This window comes from Mobula birostris, chromosome 9 (genome assembly GCF_030028105.1).
Source record: "Mobula birostris isolate sMobBir1 chromosome 9, sMobBir1.hap1, whole genome shotgun sequence".
Classification (NCBI taxonomy): domain Eukaryota; kingdom Metazoa; phylum Chordata; class Chondrichthyes; order Myliobatiformes; family Myliobatidae; genus Mobula; species Mobula birostris.
In genome coordinates this window covers 30,831,710-30,858,319 of record NC_092378.1, presented here as the reverse complement: position 1 = coordinate 30,858,319, position 26,610 = coordinate 30,831,710, and the positions used below count along the sequence as shown (strand labels likewise).

Genomic DNA, 26,610 nt, shown 5'->3' with positions numbered 1-26,610 from the left:
TAGATGAGGAGTCAGATTTAGAAGGTGGTGGGAGGGGAGGAAGAAACACAAGGTGATAGGTGAAACTGGGGGGTTGGAGGGGGGGAGAAGTAAAGAAGTAAAGAGCTGGGAAGTTGATTGGTGAAAGATACAGGGCTGGAGAAGGGGGAATCTGATAGGAGAGGACAGAAGGTCATAGAAGAAAGAAAAGAGGTGTGGAACACCAGAGGGAGGGAAGTAACGGGCAGGTAAGGAGACAAGGTAAGAGAGGGAAAAGGGAATGTGGAATGGTAAAAGGTAGTTGGGGGGGGGGGTGCGGGGGCATTACCAGAAGTCGAGAAATCGATGTTCATGCCATCAGGCTGGAGTCTACCTGGACAGACCATAAGACGTTGCTGCTCCAACCTGAGTAGAGTACGGCATCATGGCGACAGTAGAAGAGGCCATGGACTGCCATGTCAGAATGGGAATGGGAAGTGGAATTAAAATGGGTAGCTGCTAGGAGAACCGCTTTTTTCTAGCGGACAGAGCGTAGGTGCTCGGCGAAGCAGTCTCCCAATCCACGTCAGGTCTCACTGATACACAGGATACCTACATGCTTGTAGATCAACTACTGGAATTAAATAAGTTACAGAAAGCCAGGAGACACATGGTGCAAAATAAATTATTTCACCTCCTCCAATGGACTTTGATCACCTTTGGGGAGGGGTGCAGAGGTGAGGTATTAAAGCAAATTCACTGGAATTATATGTTCTCCAAAATTTGCTTAGTCTTCTTTGTGCAAGTGATGGTATTCCTGTCCGAGGAAATTACATGATTGTTGACTGGTGGGAAGACTGGGCCATGATGTTCAAGCCTGACATGATTGTGGGAATCAGATGGACCAGCCAGCCTTTCAAAATCCATCACTTTCACAGGTTCGTAGGACCAGCAACAGGTCAAAAGAAGTCAGCTATAAAGCACCCCGTTGCTCTGACTCACACAATTGGGCTTTTGATTAGCAGTCAAAGTGATTATAAGCAGTTGTTGTTGTTTTTTTTTAAAAAAGTATTATATTCTGATATTGCCCCACTAATTCTCATGGCTTCCAACTCCATCCCTGTTCTTAAGGTAGCCATTCAACCATCTTTGCCCGAACGTTTCATAATTATTCCACACAAATTTTCTATAACTTAACATCCAATTTTAATTTGGATTGATTTTAAAGTCTTTACTTTAATAAATGCAATAATTATTTGTCTGTAATAAATGCAATCTGAAAATGCTCAGTATTAAAGTACCCTACAAGAAGTTCTGCACTTCCCCTTTACACACCCTAAATCCCAGACTGGGTCAACACGACAAGTACAATTGACTGTACAAGTAAATTCTCACCCAACAAGGGCTACAATTTTTTTTTAAAAAGTTACCGCACTTTAAATCTTCACACCACACCCAGGAAGGAGCCCTGCAGATAGTCTACCATTAGTAGGCTTCCGGCCACTAAATATATCTGATGCTACTGCATCCAACCAGCGGTTCTGAGGAGGGTGCAAGTGCACCTCTTCCACTTTGTTACATTAATGCATTGGGTCTGTATCTAATTGAAACTGATCTCTGTGACTCTAGGAAAGCTTTGGAAATGCAGAGAACATTAAACAATAGTGAAGAAATTTATTAGTAATCAGGATCAGGTTTAATATCTCCAGCATGTCATGAAATTTGTTGAGGTTGTGGCAGCATTATAATGCAATACATGACAATAAAGGGAAAAACTGTGAATGACAGTAAATATGTCTATCAAATAGTTAAATAAGTAGTGCAAAAACATAAATCATACTGTACAAAAAGCAGCTTACCTTTAAGCTTCTCTTCAGTCTCACTGTCAGTTTCACTGTTTTCATCTGTAACTGAATTGACACAAGTTGCCTCATGAAGGAACATTCATTAGCATACTGCTAATTTTATCTCAGGAAATTTCAGTCTGCGTAATGTATTTAATCAGATTTATCCCTACCAATTTCTTCCTCAAATGAATCCCATGTTCCCTTCAGGAATTTACTTTAATGCCCAATAGCTCGATAATCGTGGGAGAGGAAGTAGTAATGATAATGGATTAGGAACTGGAAGATGTAACACCACTCATGCTGACTTGCACACTTTCCCAAATTTCTAAACTGTGATTTGATTTACACGCATGAAATGAGGTCAAGGTTAATGGGCTTCCTCCAGAAAACATACTTAAATGCCAGAATAATCATTTGTTTTATTTGAAAATGTTCCTTTTTAGCAACTACTGGAATGTGTTTTGCCTAATTGGTACTATTAGTAGGGATAGCAGAAAATACTTTACGGATCAGTCATTCCTTCACTGGCACTATCCAAAAGAAATGTTCACAGGAACTAACTGACAGGTTCAAATGTAAGAAGTAATTCCACATTAAAACTGTGTTGTGTCTAAATACCTACTATGTTATCCAAGTGAACTGAAATGCAAGTAGACCACTTCTCCAAGTGGTTTCTCTACCTCTAATTCACATGCTCATGGAAACCAAATTTAATTTAATATCATTTTAATGACAATATTTCAGTGTTCAAATAATCAGAAATTCCACAATATAAGATAACACAGTTTAATGCTATTGTTCAGCTGAGGCTCCTAATTCTAATTACACTCCCCCTCACACTGGCTTCATCAACACAAGGCTGTGTTTTAATGAGAAGCAAGTTTAGCAGATAGTTCTGAAAAGGACATGCCACAATGCAATCCACATCCTTCTTCTATAGGGAGGTGAAATTATGGAAGGGATTGGGAATGCTCCTGGGAATAGGGAGAGGCTCATCAGAAGGATCTCTATATGCCAGTGAAGAACTTTGCACATAGGAACCATGCTTGCTGATAGGACATTGCCTGGAAAGTCTTTAAAATACTGTATCACATGAACACAATCCATGGAAGTCTACATTTTGGGAAAGGTGTCTGTTGGGTTTCTCCTGTGGGCTGAAAGGAAAGTATATGGTTTTAACATGTATAAAATTGGAATGACATTCCTAATGCAGGAGTGAACAGCAAACTTTGAGATGGGGCACTGATCAATAGTGGCAATGGGCAATAATCTTGAGCCTAGGAAGCCAAGGGTGACTCTGAAGGTAAAGCAGTCAGGAATTGCACATGGCCATGTTTGCAGTCAAAGGGGAATGGTATCCATTCAGTGAAACAGGCTTAGTGCAAACTCATGGCTCTGTGAGTGATAAACTTTCGTTTTCAAACCAGTAGCTTGTAAACCAAGTTGGAAACAAATATTACACGTTGCACTAATATTGGTGACGTTGGGGTGAGGAGTATAGAAATTGGTGCTGGAGATAAAAGGTTCTAGATCAGATGGAAATCCTGGAGATAAATTTCTTGAATGGACATTTTTAAAAAAGTGCATAATATTTCCCTATTATGCATTATGCTAATTTTCAACTACAAGGGATTGTTATTTTTGGAATTGTACAAATGATTTCCTATTCCCATGTGTTTAACAGCTGGACTACATCCTCTCAATAAACATAAAAATAACTTTGTGGCATTAATCTATTTTTTAGTCTATACACTTAGAATGGACAACACAACAGGAATCATGCACAAACCTTACCTCTTCCTGTGTTGGCCTCAGAAGACTGAGTGATTCGTCTTACTTTCTTCCTCCCCCTCCTAGCCTCATAGATCGCATTAATCTTCAACACCACCTGCATTTGAAAACAATGAGAATTCAACCAAAGGATTAACAATGCTGCATATAAGTTGCTGCTGAGCAAATTTAGGTCAGGTTCAACAAGAGTTCACATCTGAGGCTTTATGCTAAACCCCAATATTGGCGAAGATGAGATATAGACCACGTTTCTTATCATCAAGACCAAACTATGGGACAGTAACAACTTTGCAAATGAGGAGGTCATCATTGACTGTGGCTATATAACCATACTATATGACAATTACAGCACAGAAACAGGCCATCTCGGCCCTTCTAGTCCGTGCCGAATGCTTACTCTCACCTAGCCCCACCGACCTACACTCAGCCCATAATCCTCCATTCCTTTCCTGTCCATAAACATATCCAATTTTTTTTAAATGACAATATCGAACCTGCCTCCACCACTTCTACTGGAAGCTTGTTCCACACAGCTACCACTTTGAGTAAAGAAGTTCCCCCTCGTGTTACCCCTTAACTTTTGCCACTCTCAACTCACGTCCTCTTGTTTGAATCTCCCTCACTCCCAATGGAAAAAGCCTATCCATGTCAACTCTATCTATCCCCCTCATAATTTTAAATACCTCCATCAAGTCCCCCCTCAACATTCCATGCTTCAAAGAATAAAGACCTAACTTGTTCAACCTTTCTCTGTAACTTAGGTGCTGAAACCCAGGTAACAGTCTAGTAAATCTCCTCTGTACTCTCTCTATTTTGTTGACATCTTTCCTATAATTCGGTGACCAGAATTGTACGCAATACTCCAAACTTGGCCTCACCAATGCCTTGTACAATTTTAACATTACATCCCAACTCCTATACTCAATGCTCTGATTTATAAACGCCAGTTTTTTTTGTTTGACTTGGCGAAGAAAGCTTTTGGTATGCTATGCAAATTCTCGGTAAATATAAATGGCAGTTCTGAAGTGAAGATACTAGACAATTCATGTGGGCTCCAGTTAAGCTTCATTAGTTGCTGTGGGTATTTCTGGAAGATGGTCAAACAAGGCCCACCACTCTATCCCAATCTTAGCTGATTGCAATCAATAACCTGCCGATAAATTCTGATAGTGATTAAAACAACAGTCAGACTAACTAAAAAAAAAAATCTGTAAGAAGTTACAGACCTTAGGTATCTTTCTTCTCCTTCTCAATAACTGAGAGTCTCCTGCCAGGCTCTGTGTGTCATCTGGACTGCTCGGGGTAGAAGGCGGGCTGGCTTTTGGCGGTGAGTTAATGCCATCTTTACTGATTTTTCTGATATCCAGCAGTTTGAAACTTCTCCTCTCTGAGGAATGTCGAAAGAGGGAGGAAGTTTTCAAAGGAAGCTGTGAAAACAGAGCAGATTGCCATATTAATCATCAAAGGTACAACAGAAAGGACAGAGCTGACTAGGACAGTCGACCAACCCAAGAAATATCTAATTCTTGAACAGTAGTTCCAGAATACAACCATATCAATCAAATCCAAAAATAAAATTGAAGGTGTGCTAAGCAGATGGTCGTCTATGTTAAAAGCAGTTCCTGAAAAAGACATGTCTTCAGCAGTCCCATGCTGCTGATCCTCTTGGACCTGCCAGCCTTGTGTGGTCGGATCAGCAAATGCATTAGGTTCTCGTTTGGGAGGTCTGCAGTTTATTTTGGAAAGCACTGGGTTTCTCTTCAAAACACCATATTCAAAAAAAAAAAAATCTCCTGATTGTCAATAAGTTTCATTCACATCATGAGCCCGTTTTGATTCGGTGTACTTAGATGGCTGCAATAGAGGGCTGTGCTTTGCAAGGTTTCCCAGAAAAAGCAGACTGGACTTGTCCAATACAAAAACTCCCCAGTCAGCCTTGGATGTAACAAAATGAAGATTGAACTTTGAATCTAACCAAAGTAAATGTATTATCAAAGTACATATATATCACCATATACAGCCCTGACATTCAGTTTCTTCTGGGCATTCACAGTAAAGACAAAGAAACATAATAAGAGTCAATAAAAGACTACAACCAACAGGATGGACAAATAACAAATGTGCAAAAGACAAAAAACTGTGCAAATACTAAAAAAAAAAGCAATAAATATCAAGAACATGCGATGAAGAGTCCTTAAAAGTGAGTCCATAGGTTGTGGGAACAATTCAGTAATGAAGTGAGTGAAGTTATCCCCTTTGGTTCAGGAGTTTGACGGTTGAGGGGTAATAACTGTTCCTGAACCTGGTGGCACAAGCCCTAAGGCTCCTGTGCCTCCTGGCAGCAGGGAGAAGAGAGCATGGCCTGGATGGTGGGGTCCTTGATGATGGAATGAAGTTTCTTTCACATCATGAGCACGTTTTGATTTGGTGTACCTAGGTTCCTGCAAGAGAGGACTGTGCTTTTTAAGGTTTTCCAGGAAAAGCAGACGGAGCTTGCCCATCCACAAAAATGGATGCTGCTTTCCTGCGACAGCACTCCATGTGGATGTGCTCAATGGACTGGAAGGCTTTAGCAGTGATGGACTGGGCAGTATCCACTACCTTTTGTAGGATTTTCCTTTCAAGGGCATTAGTGTTTCCACACCAGGCTGTGATGCAATCAGTCAATATACTCTACCACACACCCATACAAATTTGTCAAAGTTTAAGATGGCATGCCAAATCTTCGCAAATGCCTAAGGAAACAGAGCTGCTACCATGCTATATTTGCAATAGCACTTGCATGCTGGAGACAGAACAGATCCTCGGAAATGATATCGCTGAGGAATTTAAAGTTGATGACCCTCTCTGTCTCTGATCCCCACGCTTCATAGACTTCTGGTTTCCTCTTCCTGAAGTCAATAATCAGCTCCCGGTCTCATGGACACTAATCGACAGATTATTGTTCTGGCACTAATTAGCCACATTTAGAATCTGCCTCCTAAATGCTAATTCGTCACCATCTTTGATTTGGCCAACGACAGTGGTGTTGTCAGCAAACTTAAATATGGCACTGGAGCTGTGCTTGGCCTCACAGTCATAAGTATAAAGCAAGTAGAGCATGGGGACTAAGCACACAGCCTTGTGGAGCACCTGTGCTGATGGAGATTGTGGAGATGTTGTTGCCAATCCGAAATGACTGGGGTCTGCAAGTGAGGAAATCAAGGATCCAGTTGTACATGGATGTATTGAAGCCAAGGTCTTGGAGTTTATTGATCAGTTTTGAGGGATGATAATGTTGATTACAGAGCTGTAGTCAACGAAGAGCATCCTGACGTATGCACCTTCACTGTCCAGGTGTTCCAGGGTTGATTGAAATAACATTTCTTCACTGACAATCAAAACTGATGCAACTTAAGGATGCGTGATTAACCCACTGCACCAGTCTTTCTACACCCAAGACTGTGTGGCTAGGCACAGCTCAAATGCCATCTATAAATTTGCCAATGACACGACTACATCTGCCAGGTGATGCTGAGAAAGTTCTACGAGTCTGTGGTGGCCAGTGCGATCATGTTTGCTGTTGTGTGCTGGGGCAGCAGGCCGAGGGTAGCAGACACCAACAGAATCAACAAACTCATCCGTAAGGCCAGTGATGTTGTGGGGATAGAACTGGACTGACTGTGGTGTCTGAAAAGAGGATGCTGTCCAAGTTGCATGCCATCTTGGACAATGTCTCCCATCCACTACATAATGCACTGGGTGGGCACAGGAGTACATTCAGCCAGAGACTCATTCCACCGAGATGCAGCACAGAGCGTCATTGGAAGTCATTCCTGCCTGTGGCCATCAAACTTTACAACTCCTCCCTTGGAGGGTCAGACACCCTGAGCCAATAGGCTGGTCCTGGACTTATTTCCTGGCATAATTTACGTATTACTATTTAAATATTTGTGGTTTTATTACTATTTGATTATTTATGGTGCAACTGTAACGAAAACCAATTTCCCCTGGGATCAACAAAGTATGACTATGACTATGACTATTGTTGGCAGAATCCAGATGGCGACAAGGAGGTATACAGAATCAACTGACTGAGCATGTCATAGCAACAACCTTGTACTCAGTAAGACCAAGGAACTGATTATGTACTTCAGAAAGGGGGAGTCGAAGGAACACACGCCAGTACTCATCAGGGATCAGAAGTAGAAAGGGTGAGCAGTTTCAAGTCCCTGCGTGTCACCATCTCTGAAGATATATCCTGGGTCCAACATATTGATGCAATCACAAAGAAGGCAAGACAGCAGCTGTACTTCAATAGGAGACTGATGAGAATTGGCCTGTCACCAGAGAAAAATTTCTACAGATGTATCACAGAGAGCATTCTAACTAGTTGCATTACCATCTGGTATGGAGGGGCCACTGCACAGGATCAGAAAAAGCAGTAGAAAGTCTCAAACTCAGCCAGCCCTATAATGGGCACCAGCCTCCCTAGTATCCAGGGCACCTTCAAAAGGCAATGCCTCAAAATAAGTAGTATCTATCATTAAGGACCCCCATTACCCAGGACATGCCCTCTTCTCATTGCTGTCATCAAGGTGGAGGGACAGGAACCAAAGACACACATTTTATGAACAGCTTCTTCCCCTCTGCCATCAGAATTCTGAATAGACAATGAACTCATGAACTCCAACTCAGTATTTTCCCCTCTCTTTTGTACTGCTTCATTTAATGTAAATTTTCTTTTTTATATTTACTGCTTATTGCAATTTATAGTTTTTATTAATACGTATAGTGATGTACTGCTGCTGCAAAACAGCAAATATCATGATGTATGTCAGTGATATTAAACCTGATTCTGAAGAGCCAATGAAAATGGCATCTGCTGTAGACCGGTTCTGCCGCCAGAAAATGGGAGCAAATCTAAGTCTCTTCTCAGGCAGGAATTGATGTGTTTCATCACCAACCTCTCAAAGTACTTCATCACAGTGGATGCAAGTGCTACTGGACAATAGTTATTGAGGCAGGTCACCACGTTCTTCTTAGGCACCAGTATAGTTGAAGCCTGCTTGAAACCTCAGACTGCCGAACCCAGAGGTTAAAGATATTGGTGAACACTCCAGCCACTTGATCAGCACAGGTCATTAGTACTTGGAAAGGTACTAGGTCTGGGCAGGATGCTTTCCGTGGGTTCACCCTCCCGAAGGAGGCTCAGAGACAGAAATCACAGTGTCAATGGGAGCTGTGGTAGATCATGAATGTGCCTCCACGTTTTGACAGTCCAAGCGAGCATAAAAGGCATTGAGCTCATCTGGGAGTGAATCCGTGTTGTCACCTCTGTCGCGGTTTCACTTTGTGGGAGGTGATAGCATTCAAACACTGCCACAGCCATCAAGCATTCCCCAGTGATTCAGAATTGGCACTTTACATGCAAAACAGCTTTCCAGAGGTCGTACTTGGACACTTGTATGAATGCCACTGATCTGGCCCTCAGCATGGTTCAACCAGGACTTCTGGTTGGGGAAAATTTTGAATGACTTTGAGGAGACATGCTCATCTACAACTGTTTTTATAAAGTCCATGACAACCATGGCTTATTCATTCAGACCCTCTGATGAGTCCTTGAAAGTGACCCAGTTGACTGACTTAAAGCAGTCTTGTACCTGCTCTTCTGCCTCTCGCAACCACCTCTTTGTTCTGGAGGCTTGCTCTTTAGTCTCTGGCTGTATACTGTATTCTATAGTGATTAAGCAATGTTTCTGTCCAGGTGGCAAAGATAAACGGTTATTCCAGTTGCATTACCTTTGTGGGTGTGTCTGGTCTGTTTTCTGATGGAGATCCTGGTTTGGGGGTGGAACCAGCTGAAGAAGGATGGACTTGGTTGCACTGTTTCCCTAGTGGGTACCTGTCTGCAGATTCTATATCTTCATAAGGATTTTCCTTGGGAATGTCTGTGATATAAATAAAAAATAATAGCAACAAATACATTATCCTTTTCAGCCCAACTTCGGGATGGTGATTGTTCCTAATTTTCAATCGTCCTATGCCTCGTCGTTAGTAATTTCCATAGTTATTCTCATTATTGCTGATGTGGTAAGTCACCACTCATTTTGGAAATTGGACCATGATTGCCAAAGTGATTAATGGCATTATATTCCAATGGTGACTATGTTACTTTTCTTTGGAACTCTGCTCATCAACACTTATCCAATGATTTTAAAGATGGCTTGTCAAGGTACTTTACATCTGAAAGAACTTGAAAACCAAATATCTAATTTCTTTCAATTAATTTTGTCACAGCTTTAAATTAAATCAGAAACTCAGGTGCTGTCAGAGATCCATTCTGTATCATTCTTACTCTTACACATCACTCTTACTAATACACTCTTCAGAAACCAACATCCTTCAAACAAACCAAACTTCATTATTGTTAGAAGAGTGAACAATGATTTTATCTATTCATCTATTTTGATCAAGCATACATGTTCTTCATGTCTTCAGAGACTTATTTAGTTTTATATATTAGTAAAACAAGAAAATAGCGTGACATCGCCTTCTCGAGCTGCTGCAGCCCTGAAAGGAAAGGCACTGCACCTTCTCAAAGTTCTCAGTTAGGGAGCTCCAGGTTTTTGCCCCAGCAGAAAGGAATGGTGATTTTACTTTCCAAGTAAGGATGCTGTGTGACAGAGAAAATTTTCTCTAGGTGCCAGCTGACCTTTACCATCTTGGAGGACAAGGTCTTATGGTTGGAAGTGCTATGAATCAAGCTTGTTGTAGAAGTTTTGTAAAAGGACCTCCAGTGTCCAGGCAGGAAAAAAGGAGGTAGATGATGACCCCGAGAAATTCCTCCAGTGAAGGCCTCTATCAATCAGAGCCATGTTAAGTTTCTTACTTCCTCTGCAATATTTCTTTTCTTAAATATAGTTTTCCCAATTATACTCTTGATCGCTAGGCTAACACTTTTGGCTCTATTCTTTGAAAGCTTCAACTGCACCTTTCTTACACTTGGAGCTGACATTAAGATTTACTGAGCTCTCCTAAGTCACATGTTCCATTCTGGAAGCCCCTTTCTTTCTTGGGGATTCAAGTCTTTACACTAATATAATTCAAGCTTTGCATCATATCCTGATGAAGGATCTTGGCCCACAATGTTGACTGTTTCTTCCCACCCATAGATGCTGCTGCACCTGCTGGGCTCCTCCAGCACATTGAGTGTGTTGCTCTAGGTTTCCAGCATATGCAATACCTCATGTCTCCGATCATGTAATTACAGCTGCTTGGTAATGTTAATTTCTTTCCTTACTTTATACCCAGTTTATTCAAATTCCTTTTTTAATCTAGTATTCCTGAACTATTTCAACCTATTTCAAATATTAATCATTTTCAAGTTTGGCCAGTTAGCCATTCCAAGTTATTGGCACAGTACAAATCCAATCTTTTATTCAGAACCACAAGATCGGATTCTGAACAATGACAGTGGTTGGAGAATTGAGTTCACAGACCCCGAAGCTTACCCAGGATATCCTCATATATGTTCTCTTCTGATAAAGCGCAGTTCAGTGCCAACTTTGACTGAGCATACCAATCCACCTGCCCATTTCTGCAGAAATTAGGAGATTGAAGCCTTTGAAGGTCTTTTACATCTTCAAATTCAAAAGATTTCCGACTGTATCAATAAAAGCAGACGACAGATTTAATTTATATCTCAGTTAAAAGCATCATTCCATGAAGCATTTAGGATATAACTATGTTTTTTTACATTTATAAAGTGTGATATAACACTGAGGAGAAAAGGGACGGAATTTGGAAGTCATTGGAACACTGATGAAATAGGCAGGCAATGGTAAACACGCAGGGAACATAAAGTAAAGCATTTGAACAGGAGAATGGGCAGAAGCAATACAAACTAAACTACAATAGGGACCTTTGTAAAGGATGTTATATGGGAAAGGGATGCTTACACTGAGACAGCCATAGACTAGGAAACTGAACAGTCATGGGCCAATCTTTTTCATTGCCATGAAATAAGCACGTCCAGGAAAAGAAGCTGATAATTAGCAGGCTAGGATGCAAACTCAGCTTACTTGAAGCTTTCCTGCATGGCTTTCAGTTTTGTCCTTAAATTGATCAAAACAGGATTTGGTAGTACACACCTGCATATTTAGCTGGTGGATACTGTGGGAGTTTTAGGTGTTAAATGCAATGGCTTACAGAGAAATTTTGTCTGAGGTGGGAACAGAGGCATCCTTTCTGAGGTGGGAACAGAGGCATCCTTACTAGGGGGCTTTTGGGGGCCACACTTCGAAAGCCCTCACCTGTGGGAGGAGGAGAATGACAAGGGCAGGAGGACAGCCTGCCAGAAGGAAGATGGAGGAAGCGTACAAAGCATTTTGAACAGGTTTTCTAGAAATATTTTTCCTACAATGACAGAGGAGCAGAACTTGGGGACAGTCTGCTTCTCCTAGGAGTTTCTTATGGACCTCTGTCACATTCTCCAGCTACACCCACAACCAAAGTGACAACCATCATATTAATGGCATTGGAAGTGACGGCTGAGCTGAACTTTGAAGTTTATGGCCAGAGGCAGAGGTGCAAATCACACCTTGTGATCTCCAGCACTGGTTTCAGGAGTTCACTGTAGAGGAGAGCAAAGATCTTCTTCTCCTCGGTAGCCAGAGGGAAGCAGAGCAAAAATGGGATAGTGAGATTTCAAAAGGTGCAAGAAGTTGTTGACTTCATACGGAGGTCTCCACATGAGAGCCTGCAATATTCAATGTATAGCCGAACTCCAACCATGGCTAGGAGATGATAATGGCCCATGCCCAAGGAGTAGCCTCCATGCTTTCACCTTGAGGTAGGCTGTTATTTTTGTACCTGCTATTTTTCAGCCATCATCTCAGATTTGGCCGTTTGGGAGCAAAGACAGCGAGTCGTTATGACCTAAAATGAACTGCTGGGATCAGATCAAGAGTAACTTTTGAAGCGAAATTCAACAGATACTCCAAGGGAAATTTAAGGCCCTGGAGAAACAGTAGGGCAGCTTGGTTAAGGAGTCAGCACAAATTGTAGGAGAGAATGTGGGTGTCCCTCTGAGAGCAACATTCTTATTAGGCTATTTTAATTCCTTTTCTAATTGAAACTTCCCATCTGACAAACCCACATGAACCCCAACAACAGCGCTTGGAAATCCCATCCGGTAGGTCTGGAATAACAATCCAGCACAGGCAGCACTCTGCTCTATTATTTGCCTCTTGTCAGACCATTCCTGAAGTTAGGAGTTCCTCGTGCTGTAAGAATGCAGTCATAAGTTTCAGGCAGACGTTATTTCACATCATCCACAGAGGCTTCACTATGCTGTCTGCACTTAGTATTTTCACATTTTCCCCTCCACCTTTTACATTCCTTCACATCATTACATGAACACTGCAGATTTCTATATAATGATTTAAGATGGTTTCCACTATCCCACTAGGACCAATCTTTCTAAGCCTTTCTTACCGGTTATCTTTAGAGTTTGACCTCAGTCTCCCATTTAGTGCTCCTGTGCTGACAGTAGGGGGCGGTGTCAATGGAAGTGGTGGGGGGACGACAGGTAAGTCTGGCAACTGCCGAGTGCTCTTCCTTAACACACAGAGGCCAGCTATTTTGTCAGTACCGTACTCAAACGTTCGCCTAGGCTTGGGCACAGGATTCACTGTAAGGTCATGATCAGGAGTTCCAGGTTCTGAGTAAACATTCTCCACATTTCTGATTTTACAGCTGGCCCAGGTGACCGTCACCTTCTCCACAGTCCCAAAGATAGGCTCGCTTGCTTCTGAGTCTGAATTGGATTGGATATGCTTACGCTTGAGCTCCGAGCTACAGCTGCCATCCTTTTTCTCCTTAGAGGGCGAGGCTGCCTGGGTGGCCAGTGCCTTTTGAAGTCTCTGAGGTGTATAATAATCACCAGGTAACTTAAGCTGGCTTCTCACCGAATCTTCCTTCACCTTTTCCTCCAGCTTCTTAATGTGGCTCAGTACTGTTGTCCTCTCTCTTGTCAAGGGCCGTGTCGTGGCAAACTTTGTGCACACAACTTCTTTTTGTTTTCCACAAACTTCAATTATATCAGACTTTATTATCTCATTCTCTTTGCCCTCATGCAACCTGCTTTCAGCCTCCAAAGTCCTTGCTTTCTCTTCATCTACCTTGTACTCATTTTCTTTCCCAGATTCCTTGCTTTCTAAATTCCAAATATTCACGTGTTCACCTTCGGACTTCTTAACGACATTCCCATCAACCAACTTCATTAGCTCAGACTTTCTATCAAGTTCCTTGGTTCCTTTATTTACCATTTTTTCTTTTTCTGTTGAGAATACCAGTTCCTTCTTACCCTCCCATTCTGAAATTTTTTCCTTGATGCTTGGATTCCTAACTATGATACTGGCTTTATTAGGAGAATAGCTTTGCCTGGAAGTGTTCTTTAATGGCTTCTGTATAGAGTGTTCATTTTCTGAAATGCTGTTAATGTCCATTCTTGGGCTACTGACAACAAATCTTTGGTTCAGCATCGTTTGCTCACTGCAAATCGATCTGGGCTTTGTAACACAGCTGTTGACTGGCTTTAGCGGACACTTCACCTCTGTGCCATCAATTTTCCCTGTACTTATCAGGATCTTTGTCGAGTTCTTCTGAGTGGAATTCAGATGTTGATTAACAATGTGCTCAGGTTCAACCCTCGGTGGCTCTTCGACAATAAGGACAAACCTCTCACCATCTGTTTTCACTCTGCAAGATAAAAAGATCCATCATAGACACAGAACAAAATGAGTGGTTTCCAAGTCTTAAGCAGTACTTAAAGTTTTTTTTAAATCAGTGATCCTGAGGCAAAGATTTTCAAATATTCTAGTTTCACTATTCTCCATTGTTTCGATTGCCCTCTGGCACTGAAACAGAAGAGAGAGTGGGCTGCTGAAGAGCTGATGTCTTGAATTCCTAAGTTAATTAGACTAGGTGAAGGATGGCATGGAATGGGTGTTGGAGCAACGGTAATAAGGTAAAGAATCGGTACTTTCATAACTCAAAATGGGAATATCACTCTAAATGCATGTTCATTACAAGATCCTGTTTTAAGTTACATATACCTGTCTGTCTGTCTGTATCTTGTTTTACGGCGGTTGGCATCCAGCTTAAAGGTGCATTACCGCCACCCTCTGCTCCAGAATGTGCACTAGACATACATTCTAAATCCCTAGTTACATACACCAATTCTACTCCCATTATAAGACAAGTTAACAAGCCTTGACTTCCAAGGCTGTGCTGAGCTTTCACTGGCTGTTGGCTGAACTGAAATCTGTTAGGTAAATATTTCTCGTTCACCCTTGCTATCCGATTGATCCAAGAGAGTGAAGTTTACATTCAAAGATCTTTGCATAAATACAAGCTACTACGTAATATTCATAGCAGAGTAATCTCAAAAGGGTGCATGCAGGTGTTAATGCTCCACCACTTTTCAGTCTAAAATCAAATCATTATAGGTGACAAAATACAATGAGTTGGTGGGACTGGCCCAAAACAGACCAATTTCATCAGAATTCCATCAGACTTTATGGAATTTTTTTCCCCTACATTAACTAAAACAGATGACTATCACATAATGTGATGGCCTTAGTCTCCTTCTCTTGCAGATTATGTAAAAAATACTTACAAAAATCTAAGAAAGAGGGTGGTTTGGCATTGCCTATCCTAAGATTTTACTACTGGGCAATTAATATCCGATATTTAATATTTTGGACACAAGATTGGAATATAACTTCAAGCCCATATTGGGTAAACCTTGAAGGCCATTCTGTATAAGGGTTTTCTTTAGCTTCCATTTTAGGAACTTCACTGCCTTTTGCACTATCTATATTGAATAAACAAATTTTCAACCCTATAGTTAAACATACATTGTGAATATGGTTTCAATTTCGTAAATTTTTTGGCCTGACTGAATTTATGTTATCAAGCCCTATTATATCTAATTTCTTTTTCCAACCCTCAGTAATGGACCAAGCCTTTTTGATATGGAAAACGAAAGGTATGATACATTTTCATGATCTATTTCTGGATAACTGCTTTACGTCTTTTGAGCAGTTATCTGAGAAATTTGATTTGCCTAGATCCCATTTTTTTTTTTTAAGATACCTACAAATAAGAAATTTTTTTAAATACTACGTTGCCTACCTTTCCGACTTCAAATCCTTCTGGCATTTTTGATAAAATTTTAGGTTTTAATCATTTGCAGAAGGGATTAATAGCAATAATTTATGATATAATTATGAAATTACAGCCAGATATATCTGATAAAATCAAAAATGAATGGGAAAGGGAACTTCAACTTTCCCTACCTATAGAGAAATGGGAAAAAAAATTTTCAATTAGTTAGTACTTCTTCTATATGTGCTAAACATACATTAATACAATTTAAAGTAGCACACAGAGCTCATACGTCCAAAGATAAACTAGCTCGTTTTTATTCCCATATAAACCCTACTTGTGATAGATGTCACTCTGAAGCGGCTTCTTTAAGACATATGTTTTGGTCCTGTCCTCTTTTGGAAAAATATTGGCAAGACATTTTTGATATTATTTCTACAGTTCTATGCTTCGATTTAAAACCCCATCCTATTACGGCAATCTTTGGATTGCCAGTGGTAGAACATAGATCTTTGTCTTCTTCAGCCTGTCGAATGATATCATTTGTTACTTTAATGGCGAGAAGATCTATTTTGTTGAACTGGAAGGAAACTAATCCTCCAACTACATTCCAATGGTTTTCTCAAACTATATTGTTTAAATTTAGAAAAAATTAGAAGTGATATCTTTGACCCTTCGGTTAAATTTGAAGAAACTTGGAAACCTTTTATGCAACATTTTCATATGATGTAATCTGACCTTTCCTTTTTCTAAACTTAAATTATATGATGAGAGGAGCGGAGTTAACAACATTACTGAATGTGTCTGATACAAGCTATTGGTCTAGCCCTGTTTTGCTTTTTTTGGGGTTTTTTTTCCCTCTTCTTTTGGGTTTTTTTTTGTTTACATATTTTTTTCTTTTTATTTCTTTTTTTAATGATTAATTTCATTGAGTTTGGAAGTCTTTTATATCTATGTTACTTAAAATTCATTTTATATATGCTGATTAACATTATTCCAATCTCTTTGTACCAACTTTGTTATTGAGTTTATAATTTTGAAAACAAATAAAAAGATTTAAAAAGAAAGTCTTCTTCTCATCACCCTCCAGTGAGCCTTGTATCAAAATGCAATTAAGTTTATTCTTGCCATTGAACATGACACATGTAAAACAGAGAAATAAAGCTCCTTCTCAAAGATGGCATTGTAATATTGTAGGAGAGCATACAGGGGGCTATAATCTCTCAACTTTTCAGAAACCTCAACAGAAAACAAATGCCGTGGGAAAATGCAATTAGGGTGTTCTTTTTGAAAACAAGACAGTGATAACCTTTTAAGCATTTATACAGGAAAGGGAGCTCTTAACATGAGGCCCACAGTATTCTACGCTAATCACTTCCTACATGATACACTGGATAATTTCAAGTCAGCTTCTAAATCCAGAATGCTCGATGGAGTTATATCGCAGAAAAGTAAATCAAAATTCTCTGGTGTACTGTATTCTCAATGAATCTGATTGATTTGTTCTCTTATTTCCAACTAGAAAATGTATTTCAATGTGAGACCAATAAAGCATTTCATGCTGGAAGTCCGCCATGCCACTTGTCTAGGGCTGCACAGTGAGCATACAAGGTGAATGGTCGGAACTTCCTTTAACTAATTGTAAATGCAAATCTAAGAAGAAACAGGATGTCTAGCATGATATTCAATAACCTTTGTGCTCTATTGTTCATTTCCCTTCCTATTTTCAGTTGTCCATTTAAGAGCTGCAGAGTCAGAGTTTCTTTGTTGCCTCAGGGAGACAAGATGGCTCCAGTACTGAGTTACTGCCAATAACCTGTCTAAGATATTAACCTATACTTGTCCTGTAGGAGGACTGAATCTTCAAATCAAGCCCTTTCCTCATCTGTCATGGCCCTGAATCTCAGTCAGCCAAGATCGGATTTTCAGATTTCTTCTCCACCTGGCCAGGTACCGTAGGTTCCTTTGCAATTCCTCCAAAGGATTTGGTTCACTGAACTAATTCTCTTCTGGTCACATTGTTGTGCAGATCACACTGCTCTCCTGCCAGATTTTGAAGAAAAGCTCTCTACTTCCTGAAAATGTGAATGAGTTGCTTCTATCCTACTATGTAATCTTACTTTATTTTTTACCTCTACAAAAGCCTCTGCTGACTAAACTACAGACAAAATAAATATATATTTTTCCAATTAAAATGTTCACCCATCCTACGTTTTTGATCATCTGTTGCTTTTTAAAGAACATTTCTCCGGCATTACATTCTCAGATAAGGCACCACATTCGCTTTCCCCTATTCCTGCAAAAGTTTGAGCGTAGTCCAAATCGAGCAAAGGCCGAGTCAGATTGCTACACTTGAGAGCAAATCTGGAATGGACATTGTAGGGAACAAAGCTGGCCCTTGGGTGTGGAGTGCGGAGTTGGGATGAATATCATGGATCATTACATGCCTGTAACACTTCATTCAAAAACGGCAGACCGGGCAAAGAACTGAAATTTGAGATGACTTATAGATTTTTTTTTCTTTACAAAGTGAAGCAACAGAAATACACTGTGTGGGACTAAATGAAAATACAGCTGTTCCTCAGTCCCAGCTACACATTTCCTCTACTGTAAGTCTTAAACCACAGTCATGTGCTGTGGTTAGGTCCTGAAAGGTCACTGATTGATCTGGAGAGATCTCTACTTAAGTTAAGCATTCTGGATAAACACAACCTTTCTGAATATCTGAGAGAAACCAATAACCCTCTGCGAGAAGGTCTGAGCAGCCCCAGGCAGGAGCACTTTTAACATAAATGTTCTTGCAGCATACTTCCAATGTAACTGTTACTGAAGCCATGTTCTTGAATGTCACATTCAATTTTGGCAAATTAAGTGATGGAGACGGAGGGAAAAGAACACAAGTTTGTAAAAGGGGATAGCAGGTAATATAGAGCATGCAGCAAAATTGCTCCTCGTGAAAGTGCTTTAACAGCTCAGAACAGCCAACCACCGCTCCTTTAATTCCAGCATTTGTGTGGGATTATCGTTTCCACAACAATTTCTGTAGAGTCCATATAAACAAACATAAATACAAATCTTCATCTATTCTATCTTTGGAAAATAAAGCACAACATGTCTGTTCTTTTCAGTAAATACCAACCTGTATACACTTAGGTAAGTCGGTGATAAACACTCATGTGAGATACAGGTTTGACAGACAGGCTTCCAACATGTGAGTTCTGCTGGAACTGCCAATCCAAAAGTAAGGGATGGCACTTCAATAGTCTTTTGGCAGGAGGTGGAGGGGATGAGTGTGGGAGGTTGTCAGAGAGAACAGGGGGAAGGCAGGTGGGAGACTCATTGAGAAAGATTTGTGGGGTTCATAGTTTTCAAATTTTATGGAAAAGTTCTTGCTTTCACCACCCCTATTTCTACTGCAGTATTTTGATAATCTGCCAGTAACAACTAGGTTGGCTATTTATTTTGCAGTAATGGCAAATATTCCAGCTGACTGCTCAAAATCCTAGACTTCCACTTCCTGCCCTACATTGTGATCGAGGTCTGAAATCCCACTGTAATACCTTTATCTTATAGATCCATAAATAACAGGATTATGCAGAATCCATGTGCAATAAGGTTTTTAAAAATCACATTTCAAATTCAGTCCAACATTTTCACTTACTTTTCTCCTTTCAATCTTCCTGTTATAAAAGTAACAAAGTTCAAAATTATATATTTTAAAATTTTCAAAGGAATAGGTAGAAAGAATTGAGTATTATATCTTTGCACATTTTCACAAACAGGGAAATTATTCATGCAAATTACACCTGCACTGTTTAATATCAGAATCGGGTTTATTATCTCTGGCATGTATCGTAAAATGTGTTAACTTCTGCCAGTTTAATACTGCTGCCAGTTATGTGGAGAACTAAAATCTCAAACACTAAAGCCCAAAATCTCAATAGGCACAGAAAAATCATTGACATGGACATTTCTTGAACCATCAACATATTATTTCAAATTATTAGAGATTGTCCCAGGGCTGCAACATTCTTAACACTAAAAACTTATGCAAATGTTAGCAACGCGGTTCATGATTTTTGTGTCACTTTTGACCAATTAGATCTCAGCCCAAATTGTTCTTTAGCCAATCACTAATTACCATTGCAACCTAACTGATTCCAAGTGTTCAGGAAATAGGTTTTCAGCCATCATCTCCAACCATTTAGATCCTAGCACCATAAGGTATTAAATGGTAACCATATGTTAACTTCTGATTAGTTGACTCACAAAGGTGACTAAGCACCAATGACCAATCTTTCTTTCTCACTCAGATTCTTCCACAATGGAAGCAAGGACTAGCCAAGATACTCCACAGTTTGTGGGAACTGATTCAGATCTCAAATCGAGGCGCCTGCAGAACAAAAAGATAGAGCACCCCCTGAAAACAGCATTTGGAAGTTAATTTGATTGGAATGAAAAATGTTTCACTTTGCATTCGGATAGCTGGAACAGGCAGCAAGTTGCGGTGAAACTAAATCAACGTAGCAAGTGTAGAACTAAAAGTTTGAACGTTAAGCTCCAAATGTTAGTGAAAGCAAGAGATCAGCAGGCAACAGCAAATGTTTTACTTTGATGTTTCTCGGAGCATTCAGACAATAAACCTCACTCTAGGCAACTGAGAAACAACACTGGCACTTCACAATATTTTACTTCATTGTATAAACACTAGCCAAGAAACTGGATCACACGGTGCCCATTTTTGCACACTCTGCCGTCTGACTTTGACCCTCCCTGGAGTCACCAGATCAGACACTGTGTTATTCACATTGGCATACATGACATTTACCTGGTGAAAGTCATTAATTGCATTGAGCACATTTACACCATTATCAATGTAAACAGGACCTAAAGTTGATAATCATAGAACAGTTGTGGTAGCACTAGGAACACAGTGCACTGGACTGCTACTTCTTTCACTACTCACAAGGACACTCTACTGACATTAGGACAGTTGACTAGCTGTTCACACAGTCCACACAGAGCGCTTCCCCCCTCATTTGACTGCTGATACTCATTTACTTGGTACCTCAGTAGAAAAGACTCACATGGGAACTTCAGGCTGGGAGACAACCTCCTTTCCATCAATCTACACTGACAGAGTCTTCAGAGACACTGCATAGCACTTGGACCTCTCTGATAAACACACATTCTCAGTCTCAAGTTTTGTAAGGTTGTCATTACTGAGATGTGATTTTCTGCAGGAAGATACTTGGGCATGATCTCTGACCAGCACTGCTCCTTCCAATGGGGTTGAGTTCACAATGACTTTTTACTGTCTTGCTACAGGATCTTTCCAAGTAACTATGCCAGACCAGTTTTTGTCTACCATTTTGCTGCTCACTACAGCAAAAAGGTTGCTTAGCTCTGTATTTATGAAGAAATAATTTCATCTATTTCAAGATCAGGTGATATATGAGGCTTTGTAATTGGACAGCACTGCTGACTACCCATGAGCGTAGGCAGCCATTGACTGTAATGATGTGTCCGCAGGGGCTTCCCTTTTAACCCAGAGCTTCTTGTGAAGAAGGCTTTTTATTTCTTCATTGTGAATCAATAAAAGAATTTCCTCATGGTGAATGCCATTTTACTGGGAACCAAAAGCCTCTGCTGAACATTTTCAGTGGCTATTACTGCTTCAAAGAGTTGATGTTGGAAGTTGGAAGTCATCTCTTGTGTCTGATCACATCACTATACTCTCTAGACAAGACATTCATTGTTGGTTTCCTCAAGATCATCACCTTATTCTGACTGCCCAGCAGTAAATAACAGGTAGGGGAGAAGACTGTCTTATGGTGCAGCATGCAGCAAACTAGCAAATTGTGGACAGTGGCCAGTGTCTGAGCATAGGGACTCAAAGACAGAGGTTCATGAGGTGGATGGTGGAGAGCAGAAGGAACAAGAGGAAGAGGTGGAAAATGGTTTTCACTATTTCATTCACAACTGAACAGAGGTGGAAGGGCACACAAGATTTTTTTTAATGCCAATATGCAAATATGATTTTTATAAGGGCTCTGCAAAATAAAATTGCCTTTTCTCAAATTCATCACACTAACATATTAAGGCAATAAATAATGAAGGTAGAATAGGTGAAAATCCCCTCATGTACCCCTGTGAAAATCCATCTGCAATAAATATGACACATCATTGAATGTTTTTCGGTTCACATATTCCCTACATTTCTTCATCAATGGTAGCTTGCTACTATGACCCCTGCAATGAATACAATTCATTTTGATCACAGCGTGGGCTAGAACGTGTCGCCATATTAACAAGAATGCAACTCAATATATTGTATGCAATCCAACAAAGATCCACCAATAATATTAAAATGCAAAAAAGTACACATTTTAAATACTGGACATCACCCTTCATTTTATATGCAAACCAATCTAAAAAGCAGTAGTTCACTGAATTGCAATACAAATTTGACATGCATGTTCCAATGACAATGGAACCTGAGTACTCAGAACCTGAGAATATGTGCATTTAAAAAGTGTCACTAAACAATCTTGAGGCTAAAATGTTAATTTTAGGTGGAGAGTTGACTGCCACATATTTATCTGATACTCTTAGTCAAAGTTAAATTTAATACTCCACCAGACAAGTTCAAGAGGAAGCCAACACAGTACAGGATGAAGTTTACTCCTGAATGTTTTGTACATATTACATCTTAAATGTTTTCTGCAATGCCCTGGACATTAAGATTGCATCGTTTTGTTTCTTTTAGTAAGTTCAATGAATATTACCATAATTTTAGTAGCAGTTGTGATCAGTAATCTGAATGCATTATCAATGTAGTATTACATCTACTTATAAGAGCTACTAATCAGTCCAAGTCACACAATCCAGACAAATACTCACCGATCAATGGGTTTTGAATTGTAAGTTGTTCCCATCCAGTTTAACACAGCTGTCTTATTGGCTATCATCCTGTTGGTAATAGGCATGTTCCGTCACCTGCCAAGGGGTATAAAATACAATAAAACTGTCAAGCATAATAATCTTAAGACTATTAATGTGGTATAATTATAATCTAGTAACTGATTGTAATTTTTAGAGAAGGTATTACCACTGCTTAAAGCCATTTTTAGCAAATTAGAATTATAAGTGCTCAGTTGAAATGCTTGAAAATCTGATCTAATTCTCCCTCTCCCTCCCTCCATTACATCTTTTTGTTAAATATATGCAGCTGCTTAATCTCCTGTTATATGTTTCTTCCCGAAATAGACTTAATAGGTCAAATGGTCTCTTTTCCTGCTGTATAATTTGAAGAACTTATGCACTGCTTCAACAACCATTTAATCATTTTAGGCTTTTCATAGTTCAACCAAACATTAACAGGAGGCAACTTGGCACCAACTAATCTTCTTTGCTTGTTCTCTTTTGCATGACATCTACTGATGAGAGAAGCTGTTTGAATTAACTTGTCCATCAAAGATCACTCGTATAACTTTTCCTTAACTTCCATTTCATGCAAAGAACTCACTGATTATCAATAAGTAAATCCACTTTCTCACGATACTCCATCTTAGATTTGAAACTAATCTGTTGAAGAAATGCCTTTACAAGCCATAAATTTAGACCCAATGGACAAAATTTTGCTTGCTATGGTTAAACTTGTACAGCCAGAGGATGCCAGTTTTAATTGTCAGGTTTGTAGAGAATGAATATTCCTAGATTGCACACTACCTGATGGGCAAAGGTTTCTCTGATCCAATTGCAACTCAAAGACTCATAATTACAGTCAAAAATATCTTAGAGTCAAGTGTCTCTGCCTGTTTTCTCACTCTGACAGAAAGAGGGAGAAATTACTTGTCATATTCCTCCAAGAGATAATAAGGCCTATTTTATTGTTGTGATCATTGGCAGGTGCCAAGAACAGGATAAGGAACGTATTCCATTTAAATGTCAGATATCCCCCACACAAGGATTTAGATCAACAGTCCTACCAATAGAGACTCCAGCTAGAGCTGAAACAGCAAGCTGGCTCCTGACCCTTGGCAATTGGATACTGTATATACTCAGGGCAGGATAGCCACCTCCTGGGCTTTGGCAATTTATCGTCTCCTCTTGGTATGGCTACCCTCCCATGAACTAATTATAAACTTACGGGCAAAATAATTTTAAATATTATCATCCACAAAAGGAATGCAGGCAAATGACACTTACAGGTATGGTTCTTGGTCCATGGCCCATGGAAGGCAACTTAACCCAGCTGCATAGGAGCTGAGATTTAAAATGAATTCAGCAACCCTGATATAACACATAAATTGGTCCAGGAATCTTTAACATTAGTTACGATACACTGACCCTCAGGCAACCACTTCCACTCCCAACCATCACCTATAATATTCATACCCAAGTGTAAAGTGATGATAACATTAAGCATAATTGTAATACATTACATAATTCAGTGCTGGATGCTGATGCCTTTTCCCTCGTCTGTTTCAAACTATCACTTTATGAACTCTAAATGTTGAATTATGAACATCAGGAAAACAAGCTGATAAAAGTCAATGATTCCTGTGGAATACAAGTCGGTTAGGGGAAACTGGCAGGTAAGGTTTACCCAATCACAAACAAGAGAAAATCTTACCTGCCAGTTTACCCAAGCAGCTTTTTAAACACAGGAAAAATATGAATTGCTAAGTTCTGTTGCAAAATTGAGTCAAATGTGCTAAATCCATATTTTACAAAAAAAATCTTTTACCTCCGGCTATTTAATTATTCACTTGATACAATAACAGAAAAATAAACAAAGCTGCCTATTCCTTTCTTTTCAAATCTTTTTATTATTATCCAAAGTTAACAAGAGTACAACGAAGTAGGCAACACTTACAATGTCTCAAGAGGAAAAAAAAGTTTTAAAGATTGAAAAAATTTTGGTGACAAAAAAAAGAAAAAACCTACTAAAGCAAAGAAAAGTGAGAGAAAAAAAATGAAGTGTTCAACCCTGGAGCCATGTGTCATACAACAAACTTCTAAATATAAACATCAAACCGCCAGCAAGAGAAAAAAAATGTACCAAAAATTTACAATTAGATCGTGGAGGAAATCTATCAATTAGCTCAAATGATAGTTCCTATTCCTAATTTAATCTTGTAATGAAGCCCCTACCTCTATTTGGAAGGACTGCATTGAACTTGTATGTTGGAAATGTGGTATTGGTGTTGGTTTATTATTGTCACGTGTACAAGATTCAGTGCAAAGCTTGTCTTGTATGTTGTTTACACAGATCAAATCATCACACTGTGGCAAACCACTTCCTAGCACACACGAACCGGCTCACGAAACAGTGCGCGCAGGCAGAGAGGCCGGCCCCATAAAGGGCGCCAGGCCTTCCTCACCAGCAGGGGGAAAATCACGTGCGCAGAAAGGGTCTGGGAATATGCATTCCCCACAGCAGTCCCACCCCAAGGAGGGCGGGAACGGGAAGGCTTTAAAGCAGGCCGCGAAGTTTGAATAAATCTCTTTCATCGCAACTCCAACTCACCGACTACGTGTGGTTATTTTAGCGCTGTGTGTAGCACACCGCTACAATTGGTGACCCCGACAGCCCAAACGATATTTGGACCAGAGATGACCGACGCCACATCTGTTCACGCAGTTTCGTTAAAACTACCAAGCTTTTGGCCGCTGCGACCCCGTCTGCGGTTCGAACAAGCAGAAGCACAATTCCACATTTGGCAGATAACCTCGGAGTCCACTCGTTACTACTACGTGCTGAGCTCCCTCGACCAGGAGACTGCTGCACAAGTTGAGGAGTTTATACAGTCGCCCCTGGAGGATGGCAAATACACAGCATTCAAAGCCCTGCTCATAAGGACTTTCGGACTCTCACGGCGCGAACGAGCACGCCGCTTAATGCACCTGGATGGTCTGGGAGACAGGCAGCCATCAGCATTAATGAACGAGATGCTGGCCCTGGCTGAAGGACACAAATCCTGCCTCATGTTTGAGCAGGCGTTCCTAGAGCAACTGCCCGAGGACATACGCCTGCTGCTGTCCGACGCAGATTTCAGCAACCCCCAGGAGGTGGCAGCCCAGGCAGATGCGCTGTGTAATGCTAGAAAAGAGAGAGGGGCGTCGGTCGCACAGATCACCAAGCCGTGAGCCCGACGAACAATGGTGCTTCTACCACCAGCGGTGGGGCACAGAGGCCCGCCGCTGCAGACCACCCTGCAAATTCCCAGGAAACACCAGGGCCAGCCACTGCTGATGGCTACGGCGGCTGGCCATCAGGACAGCCTCCTATACGTCCGAGACAAGCAGTCAGGACGCCGCTTTTTGGTCGACACCGGAGCGGAGATCAGCGTCCTACCTCCAACGAGTTACGACGCCCGCAACAGAGAACCGGGACCCACCCTGAGGGCCGCTAATGGCAGCACAATACGAACCTACGGCACCCGCACGGTGCGGCTACAGTTCAGCTCCAGCCGGTTCACGTGGGACTTCACACTGGCCGCCGTGGCCCAACCACTCCTGGGGGTGGATTTTCTACGAGTCCACAGCCTGCTGGTCGACCTGCAAGGGAAGCGATTAGTCCACGCCAAGACTTTTCAAACGTTCTCCCTGGGTGAAGCAAAGTTGCCAGCCCCACACCTGAACTCCATCACGCTGTCCGACGATGATTTCACCAGGGTCCTGGCGGATTTCCCATCAGTACTGACACTGCAGTTCACAGCAGCCATCCCAGACATGGAGTACAGCACCACATCCCGACCCAGGGACCACCCCTCCACGCCCGTGCTCGAAGGCTTCCCCCGGACAAGCTCCGACTGGCGAAGGAGGAGTTCAAGAAGATGGAGGAATTGGGGAT

The 26,610-nt window shown here is 40.8% G+C and overlaps 1 protein-coding gene across 4 annotated transcripts in view; it reads right to left on the bottom strand.

Annotated features, from left to right (window-relative positions):
* LOC140202639 (DENN domain-containing protein 2A) overlaps window positions 1–26,610 on the bottom strand; it is a 116,906-nt gene that overhangs the window by 26,894 nt on the left and 63,402 nt on the right. For all 4 annotated transcript variants that reach the window (XM_072267729.1, XM_072267730.1, XM_072267727.1 and 1 more), the window contains exons 2-8: window positions 22,653–22,748; window positions 13,074–14,339; window positions 11,090–11,241; window positions 9,378–9,526; window positions 4,823–5,023; window positions 3,600–3,693; window positions 1,818–1,868 (exon numbers count right to left, since the gene is read on the bottom strand). In XM_072267729.1, coding sequence (XP_072123830.1) covers window positions 1,818–1,868; window positions 3,600–3,693; window positions 4,823–5,023; window positions 9,378–9,526; window positions 11,090–11,241; window positions 13,074–14,339; window positions 22,653–22,738 — 1,999 coding nt within the window. In that variant the 5' untranslated portion in view covers window positions 22,739–22,748. The remainder of the gene's footprint in view (window positions 1–1,817; window positions 1,869–3,599; window positions 3,694–4,822; window positions 5,024–9,377; window positions 9,527–11,089; window positions 11,242–13,073; window positions 14,340–22,652; window positions 22,749–26,610) is intronic.